Raw genomic sequence first — 17,737 nt, forward strand, 5'->3', positions numbered from 1 at the left:
GAGATTTCAGTAGTCATTGTACTGAACAGGGCGTCAATACTGATGACAGAAATTGAGAAAATGTTCTCCAATGCGCAGACTCTGATCATCTAACATTAATTCATACCAACAAACAACCTAGCTGCAGACAAGGTTGTGTTTACAATTTTGACATTTTGTTCACGGACAATAACATAGCTGAACACTGTACAAAGTTCATATGCACTCAAACACTCACCATCAGCCAACAATATGCCAAATTGTGTCAGCCAAAAGGCCACATGTTTCACCATTCTGTCAAAGATTTAACTTCAGAATAGCTCACACAGAGAAATCCAAAGTCGTGCTGTATCAGAAGATAACTGAAATAGTCCTTACACCTGAGTCCTATGACCAGTTTGTTGAAATAATGCTCATGGATGACTATTACTCGACGTTGCAGAACCAACTACATACAGGGACTTACTATGAGCACAATGCAACAACTAAAGAAGTAACCTTCAACTTTTTGAGAAATAACCATGGAACAACTATAGAAGTACCTTCAACATTTTGAGGATGAGCTGCAGAGTGAAGAAATGACTAGCAGGCCAACAACTTAATCACTGAAGTCAAGAGAGAGAGAGAGAGAGAGAGAGAGAGAGAGAGAGAGAGAGAGAGAGACTTGGATCAAACTCGTGGAAGAACTAGACACGTCCAGAAGAAATCAAGACGTATAGAGATTGCTGAAGAGATTAAACAGTGTTCTTACTGAAAAGATCTGTACATCTGACATTTATGCTGATTGAATAGTTAGCATCCTGCTTAAGAACAGTAAACCACACTGTTGCTTTCGTAAGTCTTCAACTACAATATGCCTATCTCTGGAAAGGGATCTGACTGACCTTCCTGAACAGTTTACTCAAGAAGAACAGGGAAGGACAATATAAGTTGCTAAAGTTAGGTAAGCTACTGGCTCATATCATAGATACAAAGAAAAACATATGACTGGCTCATATGTTTCTTCCATAACTGTTTCAGTAAATGGTGGAACCCAATATTATGGAGGAAGTGTCATGTAGTTACCATTCTGAAACCAGCAAAGAAGTTGATGGCATAAACAGCTCAACCCCTCATAATCCCACAGCAAGCTGGATTTAGGCCAGGTGAGAACTGTACAGTACAATTATTAAATCTAACCTAGCAATCACAGGCAACTTTGAGACAGGAAAGGCCATTGTGGTAGCATCTATTGATCTAACAGTCACTCCTGTGCAAAATGTACGGTATAACTGCAGATTACCTCCTTCAAAATAGAAGATTTTTCATATAATCCAAGACCAGTGCAGCTGATGGAGCGTCCAACAGAACTTGTTACCACAGGACAATGTTTTGACACTCCTGCTATTTAATATTTATGCCAATGATCAACCCCTGCCCAATAATATATGAAGTTACATCTATGCTGATGATCTTGCTCTCTCTTCCAAGGCAGAGACCTCTGCATCCAAATCCCAGCGAAACACACGTGTGCACATTCCATCTGAGGAACATACATGTCATTAGGAAACTTGGAGTGGCTTGGAGAGGAATGCAGCTGGAACACAGTTTCCAGCCGCAATATCTTGGGGTCATACATTAACTTTCAAGCAGCAATGTCAGGAAGTAAAACAAAAAGTATCTAAAAAGAAATAACATACTGCACAAAATTATAGGAACATCATGAGGTGGAGCAGCAGAAACAGTTAAAAAACTACAACTTTACCTCACTTCACGTAGCTTGCTACCCATCCCTGATACAATTTTGCCCATACTAAACAAGTGGATATTGCTCTTAACGAGATATGTAGACTCATTACTGGATATCCCAAACACACACCACAGCATAACATCCACAATGTAACTGGAATTCCCCCTCCAGACATCAAGCATGTGGTAGCTGCATGCAGAAAATGATATACGGTACCTATTTCCATTAATAACCAATTATATGGTCACCCCCCTCCCCTTTTCACAACTGATATCCAGGAAATGTTTCATAAGGACAACAGATGACACTGTCCAACAGATCTGTTCCCAGTTATCTATGTGGAAGATAAGGTATGAACACTACTGACTACTGGGTGACACCATTGGAAAATGTAGCTGCTGGTTTCACTGAGCAATGTCCCAAGTGGTAACTCTGAACACGCTCAGAACACAGGCAGCAAGGACAAAAGAAAATCAGCAGTAATGCTTTATCCCGCATCATTAATCTTTTGTGACTGTGGATACAACAAACTACAGAGCACTTACCCCAAAGTAGACTACGTCCTGCAAGATGTACCACTGATGACCTGATATCTGTAAACTATGAAGCTGTACGTAGTAACTATCAAATACTAGGCTTAAGTTGCTTGGACAGCCATGTTTGCCTTTATTTCTTTTGTTTCCATATTCCTTTAATGTAGTCGTCAAATTCCAATTAAGTATCAATTTATAAGTGACTGTGTAGATCAACAAACTACACCAGTGTAGGCTTTTTCTTAAAAGTGGTATGATTGTCTTCCAATTTTAAAGTAGCAATTAGTTTATAAATGTTATTATTTTTGTTTATGCATGTATCTCGTATGCTGAAGTTTGATGCTTTCGATATGAATAAACAAATAATGTTCAATGAAGTAAATGCAATAAAATCCAGCATGCAGTTGATAGAAGGTTAAAGCTAAACATCACATTGCACACATGTTATTAACAATTGGGCACCAGCTCAAAGTTAGCAAATATTCTGTGGTCTTGTTTAAGGAACCATTTTGGCATTTGCCTGATAACATTCAGGGAGTATCTGGATGACTGAACAGAGCCTATATTGTGCTCCTCTCAAATTCAGGTTGAATGCCAGTGGAGTACCTCAATCAGTCAATATGCAATCATTAGAAAATAATCCAAACTCACTGATACAAGCATCTGATTGATTCACTTTTTCAACTTATCTGCAAGACATCGATACTGACATCTGAATATAAATTGTTAGAATCTGCTCACTTGATTCATCCATGAAAACTATCCCTTATCTATTATGGGTAACGATAAACTATTCATGGTGAAGCTGGTTGTCAGTTCCAATGGGCACAATATTTTGGCAAGGGACCACACTGTCATCATCAGGTGCACTGGTGAACTCCTACATATTCCCCCACTTCCTCTGAGTTTGTGCTCTCTCCACAGTTCGCACCCAGATGCTTGTGTGTTGCGCGAGTATAGCATCCTCCCCAGAAACATCACTCTGTATAAGGTATATGTCTCTTCTTTCTTAATCTAAAAGCAGCTTCCCAAGCTCTGCTGAAGGATGCAATCACTACCATGACTAATCAGCAGTTCCCTCACTTGAATCTTGGTAGGTCCTTTAATTATACAGTTCAAAAAGTGTCCGAACCTTAGCAAGGCCATAATTCATAGCATTCAATTCTGATAGGCAACTTTCCATGATTGGTGACTTGCTAGGAGGTTGCAATCTGGTGTGCTATTGGTGTTACAGTCAACGATCTTCGACAGTAGAGACCGTTTGGGCTATGTATATCACACCCCACTGGCAAGATATCTGATAGACCCCAGACTTCCATAGCCCAAGTTTGTCCTTGACAACACCAAACAGTGCCCTTACCCTTGTTTTACCTGGTGGGAGGAGAACAGTCTTCAACCACTCTTCCCGAAGAATTCGTCTTATCTTTCCTGATAATATGCCACAAAATGGAATAAATACAATGGTCATATCCTTCTGAGGTTCCTTCTGTTTTTGCCAGTTGTGCAGTTGGTGTAGGGCATAGCACTCTCCCAGTTTGCCATTCTGTGTCGCCGTTCTCCTGGAACACTGTGCGTCAAATCTTCAAGATCTCTGTTGAGACTCTCATTGTTGGAGAGGCGGCAAGCCCTATGTACCAGTGTTTTGAGCACACCTTTTCTTTGTGCCAGGTGGTGGCAGCTGTCTATATGTAACTATAAGTTGGTTTGAATCAAACAATGGAAAATCCAGGGTGGAATGTAACAATATTATGAGAAGGAAAGTTGCCACTCACCGTATAGTGGAGATGCTGAGTCGCAGACAGGCACAACAAATAGACTCTCACAAAGCTTTCGGCCATTGGCCTTCATCAACAATAGACACACGCACGCGGCCGTGTCGTCATTCTTTTGTATTGCATTCACCTGTCTTCATTATGTTTATAACTGTTCTCAAAATCTCAGTTTGAATTCATTGCATATTCTGTTCAATGTCCAGATCAGTAGTAATTTAGAGCTTTTTTATATTACTTTTTATATAAGTTGTATGTAACATATATTACTTCAAGCAACGAACACATTTTTGATTATTTATTCATCATTTTGATTAACTGAGCAATGTGTGCTTATCACAAGGCAACTCTCTCTCTCTTTTTTTTTTTTTTTTTTTTTTTTTTAGGTTTTGTCTGGTTGAGTTAAAAGCTAGTTTTTTAGATTATTTTCAAATATTTTTTTAAACCTGTAATATAAGAAAGTTTACATCAAAATTGTGATTTTCACATTTATTCCAATAACAAGGCTATTATTTTCAAGTTTGGCTGTTTCTTTGTGATACCCCCAAGTTTGGTTTCTTTGTGAATGATTTCGACTCAGTAGGGGAAGGGGAAAAGTCTCCCTCCATTTGAAAAATTATAGAATGGCATAAAATCATATCCACTTTTCACTTCAAAAAATCACATTTTCCTTTAAAAATATTTTTGTTAAAGTCACAACCTTATGGGGCTACTCATAGGCACCATCATATAGCTTCTGTTCCTCGTCTTTTTTTTATGCATTATTTGGTAGAGTATTACATGAGCTTGAAGCCTGTCTCAGATGGATCATTTGCAACTTTTAGTTTAGTAACTGATGCACAGCACTGATGAAATCATTTTCATACCACTGTCTTACAGAACTTGTCACACAAATCAAATCTGTTTGAAGATATTCTCATTTTATTAAAAACAAACTGTTCAGTCCTATTATTCATAGTTTTTGGAATTTGATCGATTCCTGCTTGGATCCTTATATATTTTCATCTGTTGTTCTGTTTCACAATTCAGAGTAGTTTTCATTTTTTAGTCAAATGATTAAGGGGACCGAACAGTGGACAGGGACCATAAATGGTTATCCAATTTTTGTAAGGCCACACTCAGGATACCACTATCAATGACTTGATTAAAGTTTTGAAAGAATTAGAAATCCAAATATGTTTCTTTGGCTTCTGAAGTGGCACAGGATCGTACTTCATCATGCACAATGGTAAGGGAAATACAAACAGAATGAACTGCAGTATATTCTTGTGGTCATAATTCAACTTCATCATGGAACATAAACTTTTTCATTACATGAATGGCTATTGTCACCAATCTTGCATGATGGCTCCCCTTAGAGCACAAAAAGACTGTTCTTTGAGAAGAGAGTTCACAATTAATTCAAAAACTATCAATATAATCCAATCATCTATCTTATGCCAGCAAAGAAATTAAAAGAAATCTTTTTTTCCAAAATGTTTTCAATCATAACACATGCACCACTAAAAGTGATCCTACTTTACACTGTAGAGACAAAAAATTAATGATTTAACTAAAATATTATTCTGCACGAGTTTCAAGGACAACTTTTTGATGCCCTTTTCTGTGGTAAATTAAAGGACTGAAATATGCATAAATTTATCATCATTACACTAGCAGTGGACTTTTTGCTTTTCAAATATATTTATGTGTAATATTTGAATATAATAGAGGGAAACATTTCACGTGGGAAAAATATATCTAAAAACAAAAGATGATGAGACTTACCATACGAAAGCGCCGGTACGTCGATAGACACACAAAAAACAAACACAAACATACACACAAAATTCTAGCTTTCGTAACCAACAGTTGCTTCGTCAGGAAAGAGGGAAGGAGAGGGAAAGACAAAAGGATGTGGGTTTTAAGGGAGAGGGTAAGGAGTCATTCCAATCCCACGAGCAGAAAGACTTACCTTAGGGGGAAAAAAGGACGGGTACACACACACACACACACACACACACACACACACACACACACACATATCCATCCACACATATACAGACACAAGCAGACATATTCAAAGGCAAAGAGTTTGGGCTGATCTCTGCCCAAACTCTTTGCCTTTGAATATGTCTGTGTGTGTGTGTGTGTGTGTGTGTGTGTGTGTGTGTGTGTGCGTGTGTGCGTGTGTGCGTGTGTGCGTGTGTGCGTGTGTGCGTGTGTGTGCGTGTGTGCGTGTGTGTGCGTGTGCACGCGTGCGTGTATACCCGTCCTTTTCTCCCCCTAAGGTAAGTATTTCCGCTCCCGGGATTGGAATGACTCCTTACCCTCTCCCTTAAAACCCACATCCTTTCGTCTTTCCCTCTCCTTCCCTCTTTCCTGACGAAGCAACCGTTGGTTGCGAAAGCTAGAATTTTGTGTGTATGTTTGTGTGTCTATTGACGTGGCAGCGCTTTCATTTGGTAAGTCACATCTTTTGTTATTAGATATGTGTGTAATATTTTTATTTTAACTACATTAACATCTAATACAAACAGAACGAACTGCAGTATATTCTTGTGGTCATAATTCAACTTCATCATGGAACATAAACTTTTTCATTACATGAATGGCTATTGTCACCAATCTTGCATGACTGATCCCCTTAGAGCACAGATGGCAGTTATAAGAGTCGAGGGACATGAAAGGGAAGCAGTGGTTGGGAAGGGAGTGAGATAGGGTTGTAGCCTCTCCCCGATGTTATTCAATCTATATATTGAGCAAGCAGTGAAGGAAACAAAAGAAAAATTCGGAGTAGGTATTAAAATCCATGGAGAAGGAATAAAAACTTTAAGGTCTGCCGATGACATTGTAATTCTGTGAGAGACAGCAAAGGACTTAGAAGAGCAGTTGAACGGAATGGATAGTGTCTTGAAAGGAGGATATAAGATGAACATCAACAAAAGCAAAACGAGGATAATGGAATGTAGTCGAATTAAATTGGGTGATGCTGAGGGAATTACATTAGGAAATGAGACACTTAAAGTAGTAAAGGAGTTTTGCTATTTGGGGAGCAAAATAACTGATGATGGTAGAAGTAGAAAGGATATAAAATGTAGACTGGCAATGGCAAGGAAAGCGTTTCTGAAGAAGAGAAATTTGTTAACATCGAGTATAGATTTAAGTGTCAGGAAGTCGTTTCTGAAAGTATTTGTATGGAGTGTAGCCATGTATGGAAGTGAAACATGGACGATAACTAGTTTGGACAAGAAGAGAATAGAAGCTTTCGAAATGTGGTGCTACAGAAGAATGTTGAAGATTAGATGGGTAGATCATATAACTAATGAGGAGGTATTGAATAGGATTGGGGAGAAGAGAAGTTTGTGGCACAACTTGACTAGAAGAAGGGATCGGTTGGTAGGACATGTTCTGAGGCATCAAGGGATCACCAATTTAGTATTGGAGGGCAGCGCGGAGGGTAAAAATTGTAGAGGGAGACCAAGAGATGAATACACTAAACAGATACAGAAGGATGTAGGTTGCAGTAAGTACTGGGCGATGAAGAAGCTTGCACAGGATAGGGTAGCGTGGAGAGCTGCATCAAACCAGTCTCAGGACTGAAGACCACAACAACAACAACAACAACAACAACAACGACATCTAATTTACTGAAGCACTGAATTTAATATTCAATTCATTCTCATTTTTTAATGGCTTTCTGTGCTCACTCAACAGTTCTCTTTCTCAGGTAACTGATGATCAATTCCATGCATGACCTTTGGAACCCCTTTCTAGTATCAACTGATCAAAAACTTGGTTTTCTTTTCTACTGTAAAGATCTTTAAAGGAACAATGTGTGCTAAGTTGTCAAGGTTTAGGGGAAAAGAAAAAGAGAAAGAGAAAAAGAAAGAAAGAGAGAGAGAGTCTAGTTTCTTTTCACTTATAAAGTTACAAAGATCTTCCAACAAATTTATCTAGTTGCTGTCATTGCTGATACATAGCTTCTAACTGTCTCACGTCCAGAGTTGGAAGTTCTCACGTCCAGAGTTGGAAGTTGTGATTTTTTCCAAAAAAAATCTTCATTTCCCATGGAGCTAGTATGGCACTTGGATGTGTAAATTAACTACACATCTGCAAATAGTGAATGGAAACTATTAAAGTTCAAAAGGTGACAGTTTACTTCCAGTTCTTTCACACTAGTAATGCCTCCACAAGTATACATAATTTACAGTAAACCAAATGAAACCGAAGGCATTGTGCTTGCTATGATTATACGCTGTTCTTAAAAGTGAATGACAACTGGGATGATCTGCACTGGGTCATAAACAGGTTTCGTAGCCTTACTTCTGTTCAGCCTGATCTGGCCTCTATGTACTACCTGGCTTTCAGTCAATGGCCCCGTCATGTTGACCACCTAAGGTGATGCTTTCTGAAAGTACAAAAAAAACTGAAATCATTTATACTTGACAACTCCTATTTCTCTATGAGATAATTTTTGAGTAGATAGTATGTATATGGTTGGGTTACTTTTCCAATTTTGTAAATGGCTAGCATGTAGCAATTAGAGACGGGCTCTCCCCCCACCCCCTCCCCCTCCACAGTTGGGTTCTATTCCATGTAGGATGAGCTGTGTAAAATCACATGCACAATTAGATAAAAGGAGGAACAGTGACTGAGTAAAAATGAACAGTTCCAAAAGAGGAGAGGTGTTTTCTCATCTCTAACTGCTACATACTAGCCATTTACAAAACTGGAGTTTGTTTTAATTTTATTCTATAAGAAAATCTGATAAAAGTAATCCAACCATGTACATACTATCTACTCAGAAATTCATCTATAGAGAAGTAAAAGTTGTCCAGCAGTTATGGTTTCAGATTGTTTTTTGAATTTTAATTTTCTGCCAGCAACTTAATCCAAAAAAATAAGTGGGCAAATATTTTTATGGCTATACAATTTGCTCCTTCCTGTATAAGAGCAAAGTTAGGAACAGTGGAGGTTATTTTTCTTCCTCATATTATAGTTTTGAATGCTACTATTATTTTGACCAAATACCTGATTGTTCACAACAAATTTCATAAAGCATAAATTTGTTGTGAAGCAGCAGTTATTATGCATCAAACTTTAAACTGTTGCCTACTGAAGTTTGAGGAAGGATACGAGATGATGATGATGATGATGATGATGTTGTTGTTGTGGTCTTCAGTCCTGAGACTGGTTGGATGCAGCTCTCCATGCTACTCTATCCTGTGCAAGCTTCTTCATCTCCCAGTACCTACCGCAACCTACATCCTTCTGAATCTGCTTAATGTATTCATCTCTTGGTCTCCCGCTACGATTTTTACCCTCCGCACTGCCCTACAATACTAAATTGGTGATCCCTTGATGCCTCAAAATATGTCCTACCAATTGATCGCTTCTTCTAGTCAAGTTATGCCACAAATTTCTCTTCTCCACAAATACTATACAGTACTTCCTCATTAGTTATGTGATCTACCCGTCTAATCTTCAGCATCCTTCTGCAGCACCACATTTCGAAAGCTTCTATTCACTTTTTGTCCAAACTATTTATCGTCCACGTTTCACTTACGTACATGGCTACACTCCATACAAATACTTTCAGAAAGGACTTCCTGACATTTCAATCTATGCTCAATGTTGACAAATCCAGTCTACATTAAATATCCTCTCTACTTCGACCATGATCAGTTATTTTATTCCCCAAATAGCAAAACTCTTTTACTACTTTAAGTGTCTCATTTCCTAATCTAATACCCTCAACATGACCCAATTTAATTCGACTACGTTCCATTATCGTCGTTTTGCTTTTGTTGATGCTCATCTTATATCCTCCTTTCAAGACACTGTCCACTCTGTTCAGCTGCTCTTCCAGGTCTTTGCTGTCTCTCACAGAATTACAATGTCATTGGTGAACCTCAAAGTTTTAATTTCTTCTCCATGGATTTTAATTCCTACTCTGAATTTTTCTTTTGTTTCCTTTACTGCTTGCTCAATATACAGATTGAATAACATCGGGGATAGGCTACAACCCTGTCTCACTCCCTTCCCAACCACTGCTTCCCTTTCATGCCCCTCGACTCTTATAACTGCCTTCTGGTTTCTGTACAAATTGTAAATGGCCTTTAGCTCCCTGTATTTCACCCCTGCCACCTGCAGAATTTGAAAGAGAGTAGTCCAGTCAACATTGTCAAAAGCTTTCTCTAAGTCTACAAATGCTAGAAAAGTAGGTTTGCCTTTGCTCAATCTATTTTCTAAGACAAGTCGTAGGGTCAGTATTGCCTCGCGTGTTCCAACCTTTCTACAGAATCCAAACTGATCTTCCCCATGGTCGGCTTCTACCAGTTTTTCTATTCGTCTGTAAAGAATTCGTGTTAGTATTTTGCAGCTGTGACTTATTAAACTGATAGTTCGGTAATTTTCACATCTGTCAACACCTGCGGTCTTCGGGATTGGAATTATTATGTTCTTCTTGAAGTCTGAGGGTTTTTCGCCTGTCTCATACATCTTGCTCACCAGATGGTAGAGTTTTGTCAGGGCTCGCTCTCCCAAGGCCATCAGTAGTTCTAATGGAATGTTGTCTACTCCAAGGGTCTTTTTTCGACTTGCTCTGTCAAACTCTTCACACAGTATCATATCTCCCATTTCATCTTCATCTACATCCTCTTCCATTTGCACACTATTGTCCTCAAGAACATCACCCTTGTATAGACCCTCTATATACTCCTTCCACCTTTCTGCTTTCTCTTCTTTGCTTAGAACTGGATTTCCAACTGAGCTCTTGATATTCATGCAAGTGGTCCTCTTTTCTCCAAATGTCTCTCTAATTTTCCTGTAGGCAGTATCTATCTTACCCTTAGTGATATACGTCTCTACATCCTTACATTTGTCCTCTAGCCATCCCTGCTTAGCCATTTTGCACTTCCTGTCAATCTCATTTTTGAGACGTTTGTATTCCTTTTTGCCTGCTTCATTTACTACATTTTTATATTTTCTCCTTACATCAATTAAATTCAATATCTTCTCTGTTACCCAAGGATTTCTATCAGCCCTCTTCTTTCTACCTACTTGATCCTCTGCTGCCTTCACTATTTCATCTCTCAAAGCTACCCATTCTTCTTCTTTCCCCCATTCTTGTCAATCGTTCCCTAATGCTCTCCCTGAAACTCTCTACAACCTCTGGTTCTGTCAGTTTATCCAGGTGCCATCTCCTTAAATTCCCACCTTTTTGCAGTGTCTTTAGTTTTAATCTACAGCTCATAACCAATAGATTGTGGTCAGAGTCCACATCTGCACCTTCCGCACATCCGCTTCAAGGTCACCCGCCTAGGGAGCAACCAGAACGGGCACGGCCACCAACTAATAAGTGAATATTGTTTTTAATTTTTTAAAAAAGAAGTCTCACGGGATAGATAAGGATGGTTCTCGGGTAGGACAAACTTTATTGTCTGTAATATAACATACAGTCACCATTGATTTTTATTTTACAATTTCCATTACCAACCTTAGCCCATATAAACAAATACTCATCGGCATTTAGTTTCTTCTTCCTTCTAGTACTCAACACAAATGGCATACTGGGAACAAGTGTACCATATGGAACTTTTGCTAAGAGTCCTGTTGTCTCTGCTATACTCCATGTCTTCCATGTAAGAATATTTGCATCTGGGAAAGCTTCAAGGCCACCATAATCACAATGATTGCCCCATACTACAGCAAGTGTGAGCCATGTACTACCTCCAAACACGGCTTGTACATCACATGTGAAGTTCAAACGGAGTCCACGAAATACGTTTGGACCTCCAATTAATTGTTGTTTATTGAACTGTCCAGAAAGATCAATGTCTATCGCCTTCAAAGCACGATATACAGGAACGCTGCGCCGCCAGCGACGACGGTAACCACGTTGCCGAGGCATTGCTGTGACATGTTCCTAAATCTCTGTATTACCATTATATAATCTATCAGAAACCTGTCTGTATCTCGAGGCTTCTTCCATGTATACAACCTTCTTTTATGATTCTTGAACCAAGTGTTAGCTATGATTAGGTTATGATCTGTGCAAAATTCTACCAGGCGACTTCCTCTTTTATTCCTTACACCCATTCCATATTCACCTACTATGTTTCCTTCTCTTCCTTTTCGTACTACTGAATTCCAGCCACCCATGACTATTAGATTTTCGTCTCCCTTCACTATCTGAATAATTTCTTTTAGCTCATCATACATTTCATCAATTTCTTCGTCATATGCGGAGCTAGTCGGCATATAAACTTGTACTACTGTGGTACGCGTGGGTTTCGTATATACCTTGGCCACAATAGTGCGTTCACTATGCTGTTTGTAGTAGCTTGCCCACATTCCAATTTTTTCATTCATTATTAAGCCTACTCCTGCATTACCCCTATTTGATTTTGTATTTATAACCCTGTATTGATCTGACCAAAAGTCTTGTTCCTGCTGCCACCGAACTTGACTAACTCCCACTATATCTAACTTTAATCTATCCATTTCCCTTTTTAAATTTTTTAACTTACCTGCCCAATTAAGGGATCGGGCATTCCACGCTCCGACCCATAGAACACCAACTTTCTTTCTCCTGATAACAACGTCCTCCTGAGTAGTCCCCGCCTGGAGATCTGAATGGGGGACTATTTTACCTCCGGAATGTTTTACCCAAGAGGACGCCATCATTTAACCATACAGTAAAGCTGCATGCCCTCGGGAAAAATTACGGCTGTAGTTTCCCCTTGCTTTCAGATGTTCACAGTAGCAGCACAGCAAGGCCGTTTTGGTTAGTTTTACAAGGCCAGACCAGTCAATCATCCAGACTGTTGCCCCTGCAACTACTGAAAAGGCTGCTGCCTCTCTTCAGGAACCACATGTTTGTCTGTCCTCTCAACAGATACCCAATCCATTGTGGTTGCACCTCTACATCTGTATCATTGAGGCATGCAAGCCTCCCCACCAACGGCAAGTTCCATGGTTCATGTGGGAGGGCGGGGGAGATATTATCCTTGCAGAATGTTTCTGTGCATCTGAATACTGTGTCCACATATGGAATTGCCCCAGAAAATTATTTCATACGACATCAAAGAATGGAAGTATGTAAAGCAAGGTAATTTTCTTATGTTTTCCTCACCAAATAAGGCAAATGTTACTGAATTCATACATTTGAGAAGGCCTATGAAATGAGATTTCCAAATTAATTTCTGATCAATATGCACATCCAGGAATTTTGAACAATCAGTTTTACATATTTCTTGTCCCTCGTGCTGTGTTGTTACAGTTGATGATTTGTGTAAAACATAAGCCTAGTTCATGTACAGCTCCCACATCATTATGTTTGGAACATGTATATCGAAACAGGAATAACATGTAAACAATAAAAGCTACAATTTGGCAAGACATGCATTTTACATGGAAAAACAACAACAACAACAACAACAACAACAACAACAACAACATTACCAGCAATGTTAAAAAAGGAAAATCATCTTGTCTGAATGTAAATGAAGGTATGGAAACCATCCACAAGCAGAACAGGAAAGGACAAACAAAATATTATAATAACATCTCTGAATCCGTATAATATCATACACCAGCAACAGGCAGTGAAAGGAAAATAGTCAAAGTAGTTGGCATAGCAAACAATGAAAGATACAAGAAAGAATATCAATAATGGTAGGAGAATGAGTAAGAGAGAAAAACAGTAGGAGTAAATGGAATGAGATGATGTAAGAACAGAGTTATCCTTCAACACAAGGACCACATTACTGGTACCCAAAGATTTGATATTAATATCAAGAAACAACATGCACTTACACAAAGTAATACTTACATCCTGTGCATTGCCAAGATATGTAAGAGCATCCACCAGATTTCCCTGTGAAGCTAAAATTGCTGCATAGCGCGAGAGAAATTCTGCTAGTGACCCACTTATTGTCACAGGGTGTCCTTGAATTTCTGCAGCTTTTTGTAAGATCATTACAAGTTCCACAAAGTCCTAAAAGATAAACCAGCAATGTGTAGCACAAATCCATATTTTCAGGTAAGAAATATGTCTTATTTTGGTACGTATGTACACATAACTGCTAAGATAAGAACTAAAATAATTACATAAAAATAATAAAATAATAATTCATTACTATGAACCAAGCATATCAACATTATTTCCAAGGTTGCCTTGCTGACAGTAATAACAAAAATAAATAAATAAATAAAATAAAATAAAAATAAAACTGAAACAATGGAATTCATTGCCTCAACATCAGAGCAGGCATAATATCAAACAAAGCTGAAATATTAGACCATTAAGTGTTTATTATACTAATTTACAAGTGCATACAGCAACCAATCAATAAAAACAACTTTTATTGGTCCCATTCCAGTTCTGAGCAAGGAAGCTTATCAAGTGAGGTGCATACATGAGAATCCACACATTGAACAATGTCATCTTTTCAGTGGCTTCTGCCTGTGGTACAAAAAAGTCATGTGTTACTCTACATCTACATCTGCATTTACATCTGTAAGGATACTCTGCAAAGCCACATAAGTGCTTGGCAGAGGGTTCATTGAACCATCTTCACAGTAATTCTCTATTATTCTAGTCTCTAACAGCATGTAGGTAAAAACAAACGCCTGTAGCTTTCCGTGCGAGCTTTGGTTTCACTTACTTTATTACGATGATTGTTTTTCCCTATGTAGGTCAGTGTCAACAAAATACTTTTGCATTTGGAGGAAAAAGTTGATGATTGAAATTTTGTGAGAAGATTCCACCACAATGAAAAACGCCTTTGTTTTAATCATGTACACCCCAAATCCTGTGTCATTTCAGTGACAACCCCCCCCCCCTTATTTTGTAATAATACAAAATGTGCTGCCCTTCTTTGAACTTTTCTGATATAATCCATTAAACCTATCTGGTAAGGATCCCACACCACGCAGCAGTACTCTAAAAGAGGACTGACAGGCATAATGCAGGCAGTCTCATTAGTAGATATGTTACATTTTCTAAGTGTCCTGCCAATAAAATGCAGTCTTTGGTTTGCCTTCCCCCACAACATTTTCTGTGTGTTCTTTCCAATTTACATTTTTGTAATTTTAATTCATAAGTATTTACTTGCATTTATAGCCTTCAGATTTGACTGATTTATCATGTAACTGAAGTTTAATGGATTACTTTCAGCACTCATGTGGATGACCTCACACTTCTCGTTATTTAGGGTCAACTGGCAATTTTTGCACCATACAGATATTATTTTCTAAATAATTTTGCAATTGTTTCGATCTTAGGATGACTTTACTAGATGGTAAATGACAGAGTCATCTGCAAACAGCCTAATACAGCTGCTCAGATTGTCTCCTAAATCGTTTACATAGATAAAGAACAGCAGAGGGCCTATAAGACTATCTTGGAGAACACCCAGAAATCACTTCTGTTTTATTCAATCACTTTCCATCAATTGCTCTGAACTGTGACCTCTCTGACAGGAAATCACGAATCCGGTCACATAACTGAGATGAGATTCCATACGCTTGCAACTTCACTACAAGCTGTTTGTAGGGTACAGCATCGAAAGTCTTCTGGAATTCTATATATACAAAATCAATTTGAAATCCTGTGTCAATAGCAATCAACACTTCATGTGGTGAAAGACTGAATTTTATTTCACAAGAACAATGTTTTCTAAATCCATGTTTGGTGTGTGTTAATAAACCGTTCTCCTTGAGGTAATTCATCATGTTCGAACACAGTATATGTTCCAAAATCCTGCTGCATATCGACATTAATAATATGGGCCTGTAATTTAGTGGATTACTTCTACCACCTTTCTTGAATATTGGTGTGACTCGTGCAAATTTCAAGTCTTTGGGTCGAGCAAATGGTTGTATATGATTATTAAGTATGGAGGTATTGTATCAGCATACTCTGAAAGAAACGTAACTGATATACAGCCTGGACCAGAAGATTTGCCTTTATTATATGATTAAGTTGCTTCAGTACTCCAAGGATCTCCACTTCTAACTTACTCATGTTGGCAGCTGTTCTTGACTCACATTCTGCAATATTTACTTCATCTTCTATGGTGAAGGATTCCGGAAGGTTGTGTTTAGTAACTCTGCTCTGGCAGCACTGTAGTAGTATTTCCATTGCTATCACACAAAGAAGGCATTGATTGTATCTTGAAATCAGTATACTTTACATACGACCAGAATCCCTTTGGATTTTCTGCCAGGTTTCGAGGCAAAGTTTCGTTGTGGAAACTATTATTAGCACCTCACATTGATGTCCGCCCTAAATTTCGAGCTTCTGTGAAAGATCACCAATCTTCGTTTAAATTTGGCATGCTTTTTTCGTTGTTTCTGCAACATTCTTCTGATCTATTTTGTGTGCCAAGGATTAGCAACGTTGTTTATTAATTTATTTGCTGTCGATCTCTCAATTGCTCTCGATACTATATCTTTGAGTTCAAGCCATATCTGGTCTACACTTACCTCTTTAATTTGGAGGGAGTGGAGACTGTCTGTCTGGAGGGTGTCATGTGCATTTGTATCTGCTTTTTTGAATATGTATATTTTTTGTTTACTGTGGAGGATTTGGGGTTTACAATATTTAATCTCGCTACTAAAACGCTGTGTTCACTAATCCCTGTATCCATTTTGATGCTTGTTATTAGCTCAGAAATATTTGTTGCTAAGAGGTCAAGCCTGTTTTCTCACCGCTTACTATTCAGCTGGGCTCATGAACTGCTCAAAATAATTTTCAGTGAATGCATTTAGCACAATTTCGGATGATGTTTTATGCTTACCTCCAGATTTAAATATGAATTTTTGCCAACATATTGAGTGCAAATTGAAGTCCCACCAATATAATTGTACAAGTTGGGTATATGTTTGAAATTAAAGTCAAGTTTTCTTCGAATCTGAGTTGAGACGTTGGTAAAAGGACTCAATTATTATTTTATTCAAGTTACCAAGAATGATATCTGCCCATACTAATTCACAGGAACTATCTACTTCAATTTTGTTCCAAGATAAACTACTTCTAACAGCAACAAACACACCACCACCAATTGGGTTTGTCTATCCTTTCCGAACACTATTAGGTTCTTTGCAAAAATTTTGGCTCAAATCATCTCCAGCTTTAGCCAGCTGAACATCAGTACTTTCTATTAGTGCTTGGAGCTCTGATACTTTCCCAACATAGCTACAAAAATTAGAACTGTTATACCGATGGTTCCTGTATCTACCTTCTTCCTGTGTTCGGCCTGCAACCTTTGAGACTGAAGCCCTTTGTGTTTTCTCAAGATCCTCTAACCTAAAAAAAACTGCCCAGTCCACACCACACAGCCCCTGCTACCTGTGTAGCCACCCCCTGCGTCTAGAGGACTACTGACCTATTCAGAGGAACCCAGAACCCAACCACCCTATGGCACAAACTGAGGAATCTCTTTTGTGTTTGATAGCACAAATTCAACATAATCACACTATGCAATCAGGGCATTACTTCAGAAATCTTTGACAGAAAACAAAAAGTATGCTGAGACTTTCTGTCAGATTAAAACTGTGATCCAGGACTCATACTCAAAACTGGAACCTTGCTTTTGGCTGGCTATGCTCTCATCAACTGATGTTACGAGTTTGAGTCCTGACCCAGCAGACTTTCAATATGACAACAAGTTTCAAAACAGACCACATTATGCTGCAGCGAGGAAGATTTGTTTTGGAAACACATGCAACATTTCATT

At 38.5% G+C, this 17,737-nt stretch overlaps 1 protein-coding gene across 5 annotated transcripts in view; it reads right to left on the reverse strand.

The window, feature by feature from the left end:
• Positions 1 to 17,737, reverse strand: part of LOC126237386 (protein transport protein Sec31A) — a 167,035-nt gene that overhangs the window by 61,463 nt on the left and 87,835 nt on the right. For all 5 annotated transcript variants that reach the window (XM_049947469.1, XM_049947472.1, XM_049947468.1 and 2 more), the window contains exon 16: positions 13,828 to 13,992. In XM_049947469.1, the coding sequence (XP_049803426.1) occupies positions 13,828 to 13,992 (165 nt within the window). The remainder of the gene's footprint in view (positions 1 to 13,827; positions 13,993 to 17,737) is intronic.

Source organism: Schistocerca nitens, chromosome 2, assembly GCF_023898315.1.
Source record: "Schistocerca nitens isolate TAMUIC-IGC-003100 chromosome 2, iqSchNite1.1, whole genome shotgun sequence".
NCBI lineage: Eukaryota > Metazoa > Arthropoda > Insecta > Orthoptera > Acrididae > Schistocerca > Schistocerca nitens.